This window comes from Pseudocercospora fijiensis, assembly GCF_000340215.1.
Source record: "Pseudocercospora fijiensis CIRAD86 unplaced genomic scaffold MYCFIscaffold_4, whole genome shotgun sequence".
Classification (NCBI taxonomy): Eukaryota; Fungi; Ascomycota; class Dothideomycetes; order Mycosphaerellales; family Mycosphaerellaceae; genus Pseudocercospora; species Pseudocercospora fijiensis.
In genome coordinates this window covers 500,588-517,043 of record NW_006921535.1, presented here as the reverse complement: position 1 = coordinate 517,043, position 16,456 = coordinate 500,588, and the positions used below count along the sequence as shown (strand labels likewise).

General features: G+C 52.0%; 6 protein-coding genes across 6 annotated transcripts; 3 read left to right on the top strand and 3 right to left on the bottom strand.

Moving 5' to 3' along the window:
* Positions 1–974: 974 nt before the first annotated feature.
* MYCFIDRAFT_163973 (uncharacterized protein) lies at positions 975–2,885 on the top strand. The gene has a single exon (XM_007927898.1). The coding sequence runs from the start codon at positions 1,066–1,068 to the stop codon at positions 1,699–1,701; it is 636 nt and encodes a 211-aa protein (XP_007926089.1). The 5' UTR covers positions 975–1,065; the 3' UTR covers positions 1,702–2,885.
* Positions 975–3,489, bottom strand: MYCFIDRAFT_203329 (uncharacterized protein). The gene is made up of 3 exons (XM_007927897.1): positions 3,098–3,489; positions 2,944–3,046; positions 975–2,890 (listed from the first exon to the last, which is right to left on the bottom strand). The coding sequence occupies exons 1-3, from the start codon at positions 3,130–3,132 to the stop codon at positions 1,988–1,990; spliced, it is 1,041 nt and encodes a 346-aa protein (XP_007926088.1). The 5' UTR covers positions 3,133–3,489; the 3' UTR covers positions 975–1,987.
* Positions 3,490–3,724: 235 nt separating this feature from the next.
* On the bottom strand, positions 3,725–5,423 carry MYCFIDRAFT_211101 (uncharacterized protein). Its single transcript, XM_007927896.1, has one exon. The coding sequence runs from the start codon at positions 5,190–5,192 to the stop codon at positions 3,867–3,869; it is 1,326 nt and encodes a 441-aa protein (XP_007926087.1). The 5' UTR covers positions 5,193–5,423; the 3' UTR covers positions 3,725–3,866.
* Positions 5,424–6,972: 1,549 nt separating this feature from the next.
* Positions 6,973–7,662, top strand: MYCFIDRAFT_187954 (uncharacterized protein; the record flags this gene model as incomplete). The annotated part of the gene is made up of 2 exons (XM_007927895.1): positions 6,973–7,106; positions 7,173–7,662. 2 exons carry the CDS (start codon positions 6,973–6,975, stop codon positions 7,660–7,662), a joined length of 624 nt encoding a protein of 207 aa, XP_007926086.1.
* A 744-nt stretch (positions 7,663–8,406) lies between these two features.
* Positions 8,407–12,736, bottom strand: MYCFIDRAFT_135751 (uncharacterized protein; the record flags this gene model as incomplete). Its single annotated transcript, XM_007927894.1, has 2 exons — positions 8,407–8,657; positions 8,716–12,736. 2 exons carry the CDS (start codon positions 12,734–12,736, stop codon positions 8,407–8,409), a joined length of 4,272 nt encoding a protein of 1,423 aa, XP_007926085.1.
* Positions 12,737–14,054: 1,318 nt separating this feature from the next.
* Positions 14,055–15,257, top strand: MYCFIDRAFT_98666 (uncharacterized protein; the record flags this gene model as incomplete). Its single annotated transcript, XM_007927893.1, has 2 exons — positions 14,055–14,497; positions 14,552–15,257. Coding segments are annotated over 2 exons (1,149 nt in total), but the record flags the coding sequence as incomplete, so codon positions are not given.
* Positions 15,258–16,456: the final 1,199 nt, after the last annotated feature.

Sequence of the window (16,456 nt, the reverse complement as noted above, 5' to 3'; positions counted from 1 at the left end):
TGGTAAATATGCCCTATGCATCAATGACCTACTCGCACTTTGCAACCTTATCTCGGCTGGAAACTGAAATGTACTCTTTGATCAGTGACGCACTCGATGTTGTCTGGTGCTGTGTTCCCCGTTACTCCTGCTGACAAGTGGTTGACTTCTTTTGATGCTCGGGTGTTGTCGGAGTTTGGGCAGACTGTAAGTCAATGGGATTTGCATGGTCTGAGTGCTGACGCTGTGTCATTTAGATCGTGAGCACTTGATGTTCGATGGAAATAATGATGAGGAGTGAAAGGAGTTGTTGGATCAGTCACTCCGGAGAGGGTCGGAGAGAAGGAGCATTTGAAGCGTTGGCCCAGCAGCGGCCCAAGCGGGCAGGATTCACACCTCGCTTCAACAATACCCAGGCCAGGACTCTTTGAACGCGAATGAAAACTTTTGTTCCTTTCTGTCACTAATGGCCTCCCGTGGGCGAAAGTCTACTATTCAGACGGCTCGCGAGCTACTTCACCCAAGGTGAACTCAGAGCGGAGGTCCATCCACGAATGCCGAAAGAGGCAGTCAATGAGGCAAGATTCTCCCCTGTAAGATTTCCAACAAAGGCAGTACTATGAACATGACTTTGCTCAAGATCTCATCTACAGATGCAAAGAGCGTGTTCATACTAATGGGCCTCATGCTGGCTTACTTAGTAGTGAGCTTTCCCAAGATTAATAAGCCGGAGAGCTAACGCTGACGTGCCTAGGTACTGTACCTTCACATGTAAAGTCAATTGCAGTGGGACACCATTTATCCGCCAGCACACTTTCAGTCTTTCAAGGGTCCTTCGAGCTCTCTGTTTCAGCAGGCACAAAGACCGTCGGTACTCTACTAAGAAGTCTCCACCAAGCCTCGGTTATCCAGATCTCTTCCTGAGGCGCTGTCAGCATCCACATCTTTCCCAGATCTGCCCTTTCCTCAATTTCTCACCACACATCCCTCGATCAGGCAGCCCATGGACTTTGTGCCAGAGTTCTTCTGCCTCCTACTCAAAGCAATTCGATAAATTGCAACATCAACAACAACGAACCGCCAAAAATGACCAACTCCAAAGAAACGAAAACTCCCCATGTTGTCACCGACCTGCACAGCAAAGAATCCGCATACGAGCTTAGCGTGAATGGCCTAGAAGATCTGGTCGCTTTCGAGCATACCCCAGCCGGTCTCTGCGTTGTATCCAAAATCTCAGCGCCTGCAGGTTCCCACTTCGCCTTCATCACTTCCCATGTCCCTCAACCCAAGGCCTCTTGGAAAACAATCCAGACTTCCGCAACCACGCAGACAGATCCGCGGAGCGCTTTACTGTACATGAATCACTCCTGTGCACCATCCCTCGAAGTCCACACTTATGCTCCAGACGCTGATGGCAATTATCCCACCGAGCCACCTTCTGGGAAGTTGGGGGAGGAAGCGAAACATCTCACGCCCGCTGGTCTGGCAGGCGAGGTTAAGGTGGCGAGGGATCGCGATGTTAAGCCTGGAGATGCTTTGACGTTCTTTTACCCTTCGACTGAATGGCATATGGATAGGCCGTTCGAATGCCTTTGCGGCGCGGGAGATGGTGTGTGTCTTGGTACAGTGGCTGGAGCTGATGCTATTGACGAGAAGGGACTTGAGAAGTGGTTCTTCAATGAGCATATCTGGCAGCTTGTGAAGGAGCGAGAGTCAAAGTAGATTGGAGATGAGGCTTGAAGAAGCGTGCGACTTGGATTCAACTCGAGGTGATGAAAATGTTTTATGATGAGGACTTGAATTTCGATAGCTTAGCATAGCTTTCAACAAGTATAAGCTACGGAATGTGTTTGAATCACATACTCAATCCTATCATATCCATAATGAGTGGAAGCGCGTGAGTTGAATCATGCACATGAAGAGCGCCGTCAACACCTAACCACTTTCGGCAATATACTCCCTGTCCACACCACCTTAATGATCCTCCACCAAGAATCCACACCACAGCCTAAGCGCTCGCAGCGACACGCTTCACATCAAGACGATGGAACCCACCTTCCTCAGCCACAATCTTCTGCAACTCCACCATCCTCTTCTGATCACCCACAGGATCAAGCTGTTCCTGTTCCCCCGTCCACTCCTCCACAAACTCATTCGTATAATTCGGGACAAAATCCTGCTCAAGCACGCCCAAACGTTTCCCATACGCGGTCACCTTCTGCCAATCGCGCTGCACATTCTTCAAATCTTTGGAAAAGTACGCGAAAGATCGCTCGAAGATTTTGCGGTTCAGCGCTGTTCCCATGCTCGGTTTGAAGTCTACGTATTCGACCCAAGCGTGTTCTGGATCGGTGAGGACGAAGTCTGTGGCGCGTTTGACGGCACGCATGAAGGCTTGGACTTTGGTTGGGTTTTTGGAGATGAAGGGTTCGTTTCCGATGTAGAGGATTGAGCAGAAACAGCAGCAGCCTAGTTCGGCGAGTTCGTCGATTCGAAGCATTTGGACGTCGCTTTTGGGACGGCCTTGAGAGGAGAGCCATTCGGCGAGTTCGACCATTTGGACGTTTTCTAGACCGATGCCGGCGTCGATTTCGCCTTTGATTATGGCTTTGGAGACGTTCATGCCGCAGCGAATGGCGGTGTAGTCGGATGGTGACATTCCGTAGTGGGAGGTTAGTTCGTCGATTTGGATTTTGCCGAATTCTCCCACGTAGCCGATTCTCTTGCCTTTCAAGGTGCGGAAGTCGGTGGTGATGCCGGAGTCTTTGAGGTAGACTACGCCGGTGAAGGGCTCGTCGAGGAGTGATCCGATCGACACAATTGGATAGTTACGGGCTTTGGCTGCCAAAGTATGGATCATGGCCTTGTAACCAAGGTCGACTTTTCCGCTTCCAATGATCTCGGTGACATCCTTTGGTTCACATCAGCATCTCAGCTCTCTAACTTGTTCGGAGCAAGACCTACGCTTGGATCGTTCGGCTCCAAAAGAGCCACCTGAATCCCTTCTTCTTTGAAATATCCCTTCGCCTGAGCGAGGTACAATGGGGCGTGATATGGCGTAGCGTGCCTTTCTTCTATCAGTCAAAAGATCTACTGCCCAGCAATCATTCCAGTGTACCAGTTGGTCAAGAACGTAATCTTGTCAGTAGACATCTTGAAATCTCACGTTGGAAGTGCTGCCAAAGTCAATACACCCCAAAGCTCGTCACAAGAAAGGGAAGTGAAGGAGGATTGCATTGTCCCTATCGCAGGATTTACCCTGTTCAGGTTCCAACGGTATGATCTCAGATCAAATGTCTGCTCAGACTACCCAGGTAGAAGAGCGAGGACAAGTGAACACCCGTAATGCATTTTTTTTGACGAGAATTAATGCGTGTTATAGGTACCTTGATCATCTTTGAAACTGCAGAGTCCATCCGCCATGTAGGACATGGCCTCCATCTTGAGCGCCATACCGGTGATGTAGACGTGTTTTGCCGTCGGTCGAGGTGTTTGGAGATATTCTTGTTTGATCAGACGTCGTATGAGAGAGAAGGACGCTTTCCTTCGGCCCGGCTGTTTTGTGCTCTTGCCAACGCAGTAGGTGGGGTAACTAGCATCCCCAGAAGTCACATCCAAAGTGTTGGGATGACGCACTCGAGGTCATTATGGTTTTTGTTAGACTGAAGCATATGGACGTACAAGCAGGGAAGACTGCCGTTGTCGCTGTCCAAGGCACAGGAAAGATTGGCCCACGGAAATCCATACTCAATGCCTTTGATAATGTATATGGAATTGCTTTCATTAGTAGATGCCAGAGCGGAATCTCATCGCCGAACAATGCACCGCTCTTCTCGTCACTTCATAACCACATAGTCCGTTCCCTCGTCACGCTTTCAGGATAGCTCTTAATTGTCCTCAACAATGACAGGTAAACTGTCGAAGACTACTTGATTGTGCTCGTAATGCACCATGAATCCGCTTTGAAGTAGACGCTTCAGGGCACTCAGCCTATGGAGCTTCCACCACTTGTCGATTGACATCTTTCCACCTCCATGAATGGTCACCTTCATGCGAGAGCCATATTCGCGGCCTTCCTCGTCAAGAGCTGTGCTGTATCGAGGGCCTCGTGTTGGCTTCTCTACAGTGTTCAGTATGTCCTTGAACTCTATATGCAGATTCTTGCGATCCTGCTTCGAGACACGCTTGGAGTGGCCTTTCGCAAGTTTCTCAAGTCGTTGCTGAAGTAAATGTTCCTGTCGATAGACCGTATATCGCTTGATCATGCGTGGGCCTCTTGCTCGATCTTCGTCATCTGAATCTGCTGGCTCATCATCTGACTCGGCCTCAGTGAAGCTCTTTTCGTAGAGTAACGCAATATTGTCTCCTGCTGCAATTTGAACGCCAACGTCGCTGCTCTCGAGCTGATCGACAAAGGTATCCATCGCCTCCTCTGTGGCATCTTCCATATCGTCGAGCTGAGTAGCTAGCAGACCCCATTCCCCGAGAGATGCCACTACGACCTCAGCATCGTCTTCTGCCTCAACGACGGCTCCATCAGAAGATGCGATCTCCAAGAAAAATTGCATGACCTCTTCGGTTTCCTCCACTGTCGCCCCGCCATAGAAAGTTGCAATGCTCAGCGCATGGATAGCAGCGACCTTGGCAGGACCATGTTGCGAGTCGTTGATGGTTGACTTGAAAATACCTTGTACTGTATCGTAAACAGTCTCAGAAGGTTCGGTGATGATGATCAAAGCCAGCCCTTTCAGAGCCAGGATGACCTCGCGCTCACTCTGACCGCTCTTAACGCTTTTCAGGAGTATTGGCACGATGTCGTCAATCTTCGACTTAAGCTCTTCTTGCGCATAGTGTCGAGTCAAAATCAAGTTGAATCTGCTCAGGTACTGCTCGCGACCTTCTGTTGAGGTGCGCTTGCGATCGATCAAGGTATTGATACAATCTTCGAGTTCTGCCGCCCAAGCGTCGCCTGGCCCATCATCGAGCTCTGACGGTGCAACAAGCGCATCGATACTATTCGTACTCCATTCCGTGGTGTCGCTTAGCTCGCTCTCGTCGTCGGAGCCTTGGCGACTGGCTATGCGCGAGCCGCGTGGTGATGGCTGTGCAGAGCTGCCACGGCTAATGGGCGGAGTGCTCTCCTTTGAGCGCGCCTTGCGCGACACAGTCTTGCCGCTCTCGAGGGCGATTTTTCGTAGGTCTTTCTCGCGCATGGCGGCGATCGATCTTAGGCGTTGGTTGCAGTAGGTTCGCAGAATACGATGGAGCTAAGAGATTTCCGGCGCTATGCCTCTCAACGTGGCAAGACGGGCAGTGGCGACGGCGATGGTAGTTCACTGTATGGGTGGGTGCGACTGATCGTCGAATAGCGAGAAAATGCTGAGTATAAATACTGATTCCATGTGGAAGGCAGCAGGAGGTCAGTGGATACGGCAGAGTCGCAGGTAAGCGATTTGATGTGAGTTGTTGTTGAGTGAAAGCAGCTGGAGCGGTGAAGAGGCCGAAGACGTCTTCGAAATACCGCGCCTGCAAAGTGCGCCGAGGCCAGGATGAGGGGATGCATGGCACCTTGCTGCATGTGACGAAGTTTCCTACTCCACCCGAACGACCGCTCGAGCGAGTGAAGTGGCCAGGGCATCTCTACTGTACCAAGGCCGGCCACGTCGACGTTTGCGGAGGTGGAACAACTTCTCCATAGAGACAAAGACCGTAGCCGTGCCATAGCCAGGCCTTTCTCTGATTGTTCCTTGATGTAAACAATGCATGCATCGAGCGGCCAAGCAATGCCCACGCCCATGCCCATGCCCATGCCCATGCCCATGCCCAATATTCTATGCCAGCGGATATCTCAATAGACTATCATGTAACGTATGCAAGGAGGCTTTCGTGATTCCGGCCGTTCGTTAGCGTGGATTTGTAAGCATCTCAGCGTTCTACATCGATACTTCTACGAATTACTGTACGCTCTATAGCGATGCAATTGTACTGATTTTTGCACTAAAATAATCGCAGCGTCGAGTTCTATAATTCCAAATTTGTAGGCAATGTATTGTAGCAGAATATACTGATGTAGAAGTATGTGGTTTGAAGCCTAGTCGAATAGCTGAGTGCCGCCAAGTCAGGGTCTAGCGAGGGTCGGCCTGAGGGAATGTTGGCTGTCGAGATTCGCGGAAGTTGCCGCTTTCTAATCAATGCTAAACTAACTACTAATCGATTGGTATCTACTGGAAACAGCTAGCGGCGGCCCTTCCCACCGCGCTAACGAGGTGGGTGGCATCACGAAAGCCTCCTTGCATACGTTATGTCAGGCTTGTCAATGTAAGAGCTCGACCACGTACAGAACAAGCGACGATAGACCTCCTAGGTGTCGTTCGTTCATCCTCGCTCGTGGCTGGCAAGCAATGACCCTGTCCACAGGGCATCCATCTGCACGACACACCTATACACCTCGCCAACCAGCATATTCTACCTGCCGACTGGCACTGTATCGAGTGTCAGGACTCATCTACTGGCATCTCACAGCCATATTCGTGCTTGATAACGGCATGTCAGCAGGGCTTCCTTTCCACTGACAGCGCATACTGCATGCCGCGCCCAATCAAGAAACGCTCTTCATGCAAGCTATACACCGCCCGAAAGTAAGCCCGCAGAGCGACGAGCGTCCGGTGACGGCCAGCGGAGCAGCGTGAAGACGAGCCTATATGGAGACACGCGAACAAGCTGTGCAGGTCCTAGCATTTGCTAGTTCCCTAGCGGACTGGACCGCCATGCCACGATGCTGTCACGGCCTCTAACATCATGTTCCTTCCTGTCCATCACTTCTCGAGTCCTGTTCCTGAAAGACCGAGTATTCATACTCCATTCCTGGCTTGGCCTCAATCTCACTCATCCTCCCACTATGCTTCGACCCTGCCGGTAGCAGATCACCGACCTCAAAAACTCTCCCATTCGACCGTGACAAGAAGACTATAGATGGTTGGGCTTCTCGCAGATATGACGCCGCCGGTGGAGGCCAACTGCGCGATATGCGGTGCGCCGCCATTCCCGGAGTGTCCTCATGAGGGCGAAAGACTAGAGCTGGCACTCTCGCAAGCCATGCAAAGATGGGCGGGACTGAACGCAATACGGTAGATCATAGCCGAGAAACATTGGGAGCGGTCAATAAAGACCTTTGGTGGCTGACACAATTGTAGCGAATGGGTGTTGAACCATGCTCGGAACCAGATCATCTCCACATTCAACCAGCTACGCGCAATGCGTATGGAGACGCATCGCAACTACCTCGAATCTCTCCCATACTACACACTTTATCGCCGATTCAATGGCCAGCCGCCTCTACAGCCTGCACAAGTCCAGCTCATACATTCGCAAATACACCAAGCCAATACGGCATTGCAGCAAGGCGTGGATCAAGACTGGCGGACATCTTGCATGCGGTACCCTGAGGTCCTGGACTACTACTTCGGTCTCATCGTTTTCCAGCTTCCCAGCGAAAGAGATTCACGCATAATAGACCCAAGGTTTGGACCTCCCAAAGAGCCCGGGACAAGGAAGATCAGAGAGCGAAGAGACAGCGTAGAATTCCGAGACCCACCACGAGAACGAAGAAGAGAACGCCGGAGGAGCAGAGGCGGTGGTGGAACTCCTCCACCAGCCCCAATGCCTGGAAATTTCAGGCGGTGATGAATTGGGAGCTCCTCGCAGCAACATAATTTACGGCGGTAATCTTCGCACTTCACTCGCAGATGTATAGACGGCGTACACGGCGAACCTGGGTCTCCACTTCGGCGAGACATTGAAGCGTATCAGCGGGCATATGCATTTTGACTTTTACGATACCACTTTGCGGCATCAGACGTATGCATCAGAAGAGCAACCTTTACTCAGTTATTACAAACCCATTTCTTGAGAACGAAGTCAAGTTCAAAAATCAGGATTAATGCACTACACTACAACAAACAGGAACATCGTCAGCTGTAACCGCGATTCGATGCACATTCAGTGATCCTGTTCTGGAAAGCTCTCATGTGGAAGACGAGAGGCACCGTTTGCGCGGATCGAGATTCGTTGTTGAAAAGTGCGGGTTGCTCCTGCACTGTGATAAGGCGCTTGTGTGATCAACCTCAGCTCGTGCTGTGCAACTTTGCAAAGCTGAGCAGCCACTTGCATCGATTCAAATGAAGTCCTTGAATGCTCATGAAAGGATGTCATGCCTTACATTCAACGTTCTATAAACCCAAGAATATCGCGCGTGCGCGAGAGAGAGCTTTTCTTCCTTTCTTTCCTATGCAATTGCAATCTGCCGATGAATAATGGTACAGTAGTACAACGCTATGCTGTCCGTGGCGTGGGGACAATCTGTTTCGCCCATGCCAACCCCAACGTTGCTTGACGCCAAAATGAATGCGAAATCTCTGGCTGCCTTATTTAGCGACGAGCACCATTCGTCGCATTCTGCATCAGAAGCTTAAAGCCATTCTTCAAAGCTCGCATATCAGGATACCGATTACCCTTGAGTTCGAAACCTTGTGGAATGACCTTGACAGGCCAGTGCGACAGCCGAGCTTCCTGTCCAGCTTTGAAGCAGAGGTAGAAGTGGCCCGGATAATTTGGCCACATGCAGAAGGAGTACATCGAGCGTTTTGGGTTGGCTTCGGTGTAGGTGGTCAACCATTGATCTGTGAATGATATTGTCAGTAACGTATTTTCCGGTGTTGGATTGTCGAGGGCGCTTACCTGTTGCTTCCTTCGTGCCGGACTGGTAGCGCTCGTCGTTGGTCATCTCGTCGACCTTCTTGGCCATGGCTTGGACATGAAAGACGATGAGTTCGTCGAGATCAGAGTATGTGTACTTGCCGATTTTGAGTACCTTCCCTACACTGAACTCGTTTTCCTTGTTGAGCTCCAAAACGTCGATGTGCTGGTACACATCCTCGGCAATCTTCCAGGTCACAGCAAGATGATCTGATCCCTTCGATGATGGTCGAATGATGCAGTCGCCGCGTCCTTGTGTCTTGAGCGCTTCAATGGCTTGTATGGAGTTGAACGGCTTGAATAGACGATGCTTGATGACACGCTGGTGTCGAGCTTGTCCCTTCTCGGCAGCCTTCTTGGCTTCCTTCTTGTCCAGCTCTTCTTGCTGCTCGTCCCACTCCTCCATACCATGATCGAATACCCGCTTGAATGGCGTCTTCATCTCCTGTTCTCGCAATGTCAATTGTGCCGTGAACTTCTTCCGCTCGATGAACGTCAATTTGGCCTGAATGACCTGGTGCTGAGTCCACATTTGGCGTGGCTCGATGCGCTTCGCAGCCATTTCCTCGGGATATTCGGTCTCTGAGATGCCACCATCAATACCACAGTCAAGCTTCACCTCAATATGGTCGGGGAACGTGCGCTTGACAGACACCGGCACAATCATGCCTTCTTGTAGAGAGTCTCGGGTTTCTCCTGTCAGCTGTGTGAAGAGCTCATCTGTCGTCAACCAGTTGAAGTTTCGTCGCAGCTCTTCGTAAGGATTCTGGAGTTCAGCTCGAATGGTTTCCAAGGTGGCACGCTTTCTCTGACCGAACTGCGTTTCGAGCTGCTCAGCGTATTGCTCGAGCACAAGATCATTGACCCTGTCTGTGTGCTCATCCTTCACCAGTTTCCGGACAACGCCGCTAACGCCATTCTCCTCTTGCTCCGCTTTGATGTCTTCCTCGTCAAGTTCGAGGGCATCAGCGGCCATTTTGCGAGCGATCTCGTAGTCTTCAGGGTGGATTCTGGTGTTGTCGAGATAGTCGGCTTCTTGATCATCCTCCCATGTGATATAAAGGAAGCTAGCACAGTTATGGAACACTTTGGGAGAAACAGCTGGACGTTTGCTGACTTCGCCAATCCCGAGCAGATCATTGCGGTTCGTCACCTCGCCTCCATTTGCAGCCACGGCTTTGATCAAATTGTCCGCTTTGCGAGGTCCAAGGCCACAAACGAAAGGTAGCAGGTTCTGCGTGCCAGGGTCGTTGAGAGCTTCATTGAGGTCGACACCAACGAGGTTGACAATATCAACCATGGCCGTCTCCAGGTAGCGCCGTAGTTTGTCTTCCGGCAGAAGGTTCTGATTCGGATCGAATGTGACAGACACGATGTCTCTTTTGAGCGCTGCATACTCCTTTAATGGATTTTGCATGTAGTGTGCAAGCGCGACGCAGTATCGAGCGAGCGGCGGAAGGCTTGGGTGGTCTGTCTCTGCTCGAGGCGTAGACCAGTAAAGTCGAGCGACTTCATCTTGAGGGATGACGACTTCCAGAGGGTCAGACACCTCCCTATCCTCGTCTGGATCTTCATAAGGTGCGCCACGCAGCTCATACTTCTTGACGATCTCCTTTAGATCCTGGTAGAGGCGATATGTCTCTGTAGACCAGCCGGACACAGCGATGACGTCAGGCTTTCTTCGCTCCACGACTTCGACAAAGGCTTGGATGTCTTTGCCCTCAGGAATGTACTTATCCTCTTTGCCGGGCCGCAGGTCTGTGAATTTGCCATTCTCCAAGACGTTTCCAGATTCGTTGACATACGCCCAGCAAATGGCATCTGAGCGATTGCCAGCTCCGTTCGACAATGCAAGCACACGGGCGCAAGTGCCAAGCTCCATGCCCTTCGGCTTGTACGGCGCTTGATCCAGTTTGGTCGTGAAAGCATCTCGACAGTAGCCCGCAATCTTATTTTCGCACTCATTTTTGAGGTTGTCTTTGACGCCCTTGGAAATGAGCTTGTGCATTTTCTTCATCGCCAACTGGATGATTTCTCTTCGGAGCTCATTCCAGGCGTCTGCTACTTGCGAGAAGTTGTCGGATTGGATAGCAGCCTCAAGATTGGCCCTGATGTCTTTTTCTTGCTTCAGGTTGACACGGACTTCTACGAGACCGTCGGCTTCAGCTTTCAGCATGCGAAGATACAATTCCGGCCTCTCAACCAGAAAGTTGCGCACTTCTTGGTTGCGGAGGTACTTGAACTCATAGTATGGGTGATCTTCACTGATCTGTTTGAGACCCTTCTCGGTCCGGTGGCAGTCGAAGATCAAGTTCTTGTAGTAGATCTGTCTCATGTACTTCCGCATGCGTGGGCTTGTCACAATCTCTTCAACCATCATAAGTTTTGCTCCGTCAATGATCGACGTTGAAGTCATGTAATCTGGCGCGCGTATGAGTGAATCCGCGATTTTCTCTGGCGTTTCACCCTGATCATCCGGAGCGGTGTGTCCAAGACCCTCAGCGTTCTTCGCAATTTGATCTGCAGTGAGGCCAATCGCGCGGACCAAATGATACGCAGGTCCTGATCGAACCTTGTCCCAGAAGCCGCGGTTGCCACTTGACCGCTTCTGGCCGCCGTTCTCCTGTGCTTCAGAAATGCTGAGATCCTTGAGCTGTATGGAGTATTGGAAGTTGAGGTAATCTTGAAGATCTTGCAAGTCATCCAACTGAGCGGCATCCGGAATCAACTCGTCGAAGACTTTGTCGTCAAAGCCGGTCTCGAGCTCTTTCAGTAGCTCAACGTTGCGCTGAATTGCGTCTCGTCGCTCAGCAAATGCGCGATATTTGAGATCCTGCTCGAACACATCCCACAGGTCTGTTTGAGTAAAAAGCTTCTCTGCCTTGACTGTGTAGCCGCCACCGTTGGTCGGGATCTGTTCTGAATGAATCAGATAGTCCTTTCGATTCTGGAAAATGAATGCCGGCTCAAAGTCATCCACATTCATAAATTGGAGCACTTGTCTGAGAGCCAGCTCGAATGGCTCTCTCAGACTCGGGTCAAGGCGCTTTCGAGGGAAGAGAATACTCGCGATCCACTTAGCTTCTTCGGCGTTTCGTGCCATGGCCTGGTCCTCTGGAAGATTAGAGGTGTCCTTGTAGGGAGCTCGGGCGAGCTGAAACCGCTCAGGAACATCAGTCGCGCGAATCTCGTTGTCGCGATCTGTGAGCATTCGCTCCTCAAGTTGAGAAGGCTCAAAAACGTCGTGCAACTCAATAGGCTTGTCGGGATCCAGCCCATCTTCGTTCATCTGAGCTTCCGCCGCCAGCGCCCAAGAGTACTCTGCGCCATCTCCGAACGCACCCATCATGTCTTCGAGTTCAATCTCGCCCAGACCAGAATCTTTCAGGTTATTCATATCAGGCATACCACCTCGGCGCGGCGCTCGGACACCCAGGTCCTCATCCAGTTGGCCTCCTTCTTCGTCCGGGAACTCATCTTGCTCGATGAAGTCATCCATCTCGTCGTTGAGGCCGAAACCTGCTCGGCGACCAACGCCAACATCTGCATCGCCATCTTCCTCGTCAGAAAAGATGTCCTCAACTCCTCTGGTCTCGCTGGCAGATCGATTGTCCCTGTGACCACGCTTGAGCCGCTTGAATTTGTTCTCAGGCTCGCGCCGCTCGCCTGGAGCGCCCAAGCCGATGAGATCCAAATCTTCCTCATCGAGCTCTTCTTCCTGCTCTCGCTCTTGACGCCGTCGCTTTTTTCTCTCGCGCTTTCGCGTCGCCTTGGCATCGACATCTTCATCGTCATCCTCGTCTACAATGAAGCCTTCTCGAACAGCAGCCGCAGCTTCCTCGTCGTCATCGTCGTCTTCTTCCTCACTCGAGTCGTCCATATTGGCACCATTCGATTTGCGGCTTTTAGATATCGGCTCGCCAGTCTCCTCGTCGAACTCCTCTTCTTCTTCCTCCTCCTCTCCAGATGCCACATCGGCGGCGTCGTCAAAAAAATCGGCCATGTTGAGGTACGTCTAGCTGTTCTCAAATTGGATTGTGAAGGAGATGGACGAGAAGTCGCGGATCGCTGGTTGATATATGCTGTCGCCAACGTAGGATGTGGGTGATCACGTGACTCTGGGCGGCCGTTCGAGCGCAACGACAACGACGACTGCGCCAATGGTGAAAGAACGTGGTGGTGGATGTCGTGTGCAGACCTTTTGTTTGAACGTCGCGCCTACCCTGGAATCTCGAAAGCGCGGACCAAGCCACTTCCGCTTTCGGCATAGTGGGAAAGGCTCCATCAAAATTTGACGGTCACCTTGATTCACTAAAACAGTTCAGACATTCACTTCGCACAATCGGAGCATTGGCGCTAGGTGTACCACGTCAACGATGTCGGTGTCGCATCGGTCGCGTCGTCCCTATAAACCCAGGCCACGACAAATTGTTATTTCCCAAAGCATGTAGAGGATGACGTTACTGTCAGCACATTAAAGCCACCAGCCAAATCCTATCGATTGTGTTTCCCTGTCTCGTGTCGGCCTGACTCTTTGTCAATTGCGAGTCAATTTGCGAGCACGCTGTTTTGGCCAGGCCCCTTCCAATCGCAGGCGAACGGGCAATTCCAACACAATTGGCAATACTTCTCAATGCAACTTTGCAGGACTGGTAGTCGAGTCGTTCCAGTCGTTCCTCGCTTGGCACGTATTGTCTTCCCATGAATAGGACTATCGAAAATAATGCCCCACCTGGTCTCCGACACCTGCATCTGCATCTCGATTCTCGACTGTTGCATCTGCATCTAGCGCGTACGCATTCGCCAATGATAATCTCCCGCGCCCGACATATCACCGCCGCACCGCACCGCACCGCACCGCTCCCACTCGCACCCCCTCGACGCTGCCGTAGTATTCTTGATATCTTATGAGCGACGCTGCTCCTCTCCCCCTCTGCCTCCCTCTGCCTCCTATAGAACTAGGCAATCGCCCGAGAGCCGCCGCCGCCGCCGCCGCCGCAGCCGCAGCCGCCCAGCTCCACCACCATTCGACGACGTCGACACGCTTGCTCTCATGTCAGCTGCTGGCATCCAATTGGCCGACACCTGATTCACCTCTCGACTCAACGCACTGAGCCACGCCTGCGCACTGGTCGCTGTCCGGCACACACCTTACTTCTACGCACGCCCTGTCTCGAGAGTCAAAACATCCGCTGTAGCTGCTGCCTCAATACTACATACCTGTCCACCCGCCCACCTTTCTGCCACTGCGACGCATCTGAATATACGCTTGTACACGACCCCCTCCATCCGCCGGCCAAGGCGGACATATACTGTCCACGATGAGTGCCGACCAGTTCAAGGCGAGGACGATGAAGAGGAAGAACGTCAAAGGTCTTGCTCTCAGTGCACCCGCCAAGCCCGCCGTGCCCTCGGACGAAGATGCGCAATTGCCAGGAGCGCTGGGCAACGATGGCAAGAGGCCAGACACCCTGGAGATTGGCGTGGAGTTCAGGCCAGATTGGCGGAGCGAGGACCTAGAGATCATGAAAGAGCTGGGCTCCGGCAATGGCGGCACTGTCAGCAAGGTGCGACACAAAGGCTGGAATATTGTTATGGCAAGGAAGATCATTCACGTCGAGGCGAAGAAGGAAATTCGGAAGCGAATTGTCAGGGAACTCCAGATCATGCACGAGTGCAACTCGCCCTATATCGTCTCCTTCTACGGTGCCTTCATGAATGAGTCCAACGATGTGACTATGTGCATGGAGTATATGGATGTTGGGTAAGAACACCGCCTGGCCTTTCCACGTATTGACACAAGCTAACATCAGGTCAGTTCGCTTGACAGTATATCCAAGAACTTCGGTCCCGTCCGAGTCGATGTGTTGGGCAAAATCGCCGAGGCTATCCTGGGTGGCCTCAAATACCTCTACCTGGCCCACAGAATTATGCATCGAGACATCAAGCCTTCCAACGTCCTGGTAAACAGCCGAGGCCAAATCAAGCTGTGCGACTTCGGCGTTTCTTCAGAATTGGAGAATAGCGTTGCCGATACCTTCGTCGGTACTGGAACTTACATGGCCCCGGAGCGAATTCAAGGTAGCCCATATTCAGTCAAGAGCGATGTGTGGAGTGTCGGCTTGACATTGATGGAGTTAGCAATTGGCAAGTTCCCTTTCAGCGTCTCGACGGAAGATGGCGAAGAGGAGGCGTCGGGACCACAGGGTATTCTTGACCTGCTACAGCAGATTGTGCTGGAGCCTGCCCCAAAACTACCCAAGAGCGATGCTTTCCCGTCGATATTGGAAGACGTCATAGCGAAGTGTTTGATGAAGAATCCAGAAGAGCGACCTACACCTCAGGAGCTGTACGACACCGACCCGTTCTTGCAGGCAGCGAAGCGTACGCCTGTGGATCTTGAACAATGGGCGGTCAGCATGATGGAGAGACACAACAGGAAAAGCCACCTGGCGCCGCAACTCTCGCCCTCGACACGTGCCTTGTTACGCGGCGAGGAAACACCGAGCCAGACTTCCAGCTCCTCCAACTTGAGCCAGCAGACACCAACTGTTGGCGACATTCCAATATCCTCCGAATCTGCGACAAGCACGTCTAACGGTACAGCTCGTCCCTTTCCAATCCGCACGAGTAGTGCCAATTACGTACAACAGCCAATGAATCTGCCCATTCGACAATCTCCAGCATCATCACGATCGAGGCCGGAGACTGCAGGCGGCGACCGCGGGGATTCCTACAGGCGACCGGCGCCAGGCTATGTGCAGTGATTGCGCACACAACTCTTGCACCGGTGATACCAGTCCCAGATTCTCGTTGCCGCTTCCTTGCTGCCACTAGCCGTGACCGCCACCTTCGGGCCATCTCGGTACACCACCTCTGTTTAGTCGAATGCTCAGTCTTGCTGAGCTCATCGCCACGGTATCGTCAGGCAATTCTCGCGGGACAACGAGCCAATGAATTTAGGCCGTGGTGGTGCAGAAGCTCGATGCAGATCCCAAGCCCGACGAGCCACACAGACGGCCCCATCTTTGACCGAGAACAAAGCATCACAGCTTCGGACATTCATGCGGCGGTCTGCTGTGATATGCAGCGATGGCACGGTGGGTACGAGTGGAGATGCAGCTGCGATATAGCCGCCCACTCCACTTTACCAGTGTTTGGCAGGTGCTTTGTGCCACGCCCTTCGCGTGAGGGCAAGCATGCTCAGATGAAAGACCAGAACAGCGGTGACCGAGATCTGGTCGGTGGGAGCACTATATTATTACCTCGGTGCCAACAGGATATGCTGGCTTCGATCATTGCCGATGAAACAGATGCAACACCTCCGGGCGGGCGTCTCCAAGCATAGGGAGGAGACTTGTGCGGGAAATTTCTGCTTTTACTGCCATTTTCACAACATTTCTGTGCATATACGGGCGTCTACTTCGGCTGTTCATAAGCATCGACTGCGAGTGAGAGCAATATCAGCCGCGAAATTCTGGGATGTTTGCATGATTACGTAGCACTTGGAAGTAAGGGAGCGAAGCGGAGAAGGAGAAGGGGAGCAAACTTCTGAGGTGTGCTTCGTAGAATTGACAGCGCAATTCATCAATGGAGCAGTGCAGCACAAACGATCCTATCAGAAGCCGTAGAGTCCGCTTTTGCAATATAGGCCTATGCCGGCTGAGCTTGGTGGTGGTGCTGCATCTTGGCGGGATTTGCCCCCTCGTGGGATGCTCAAGGT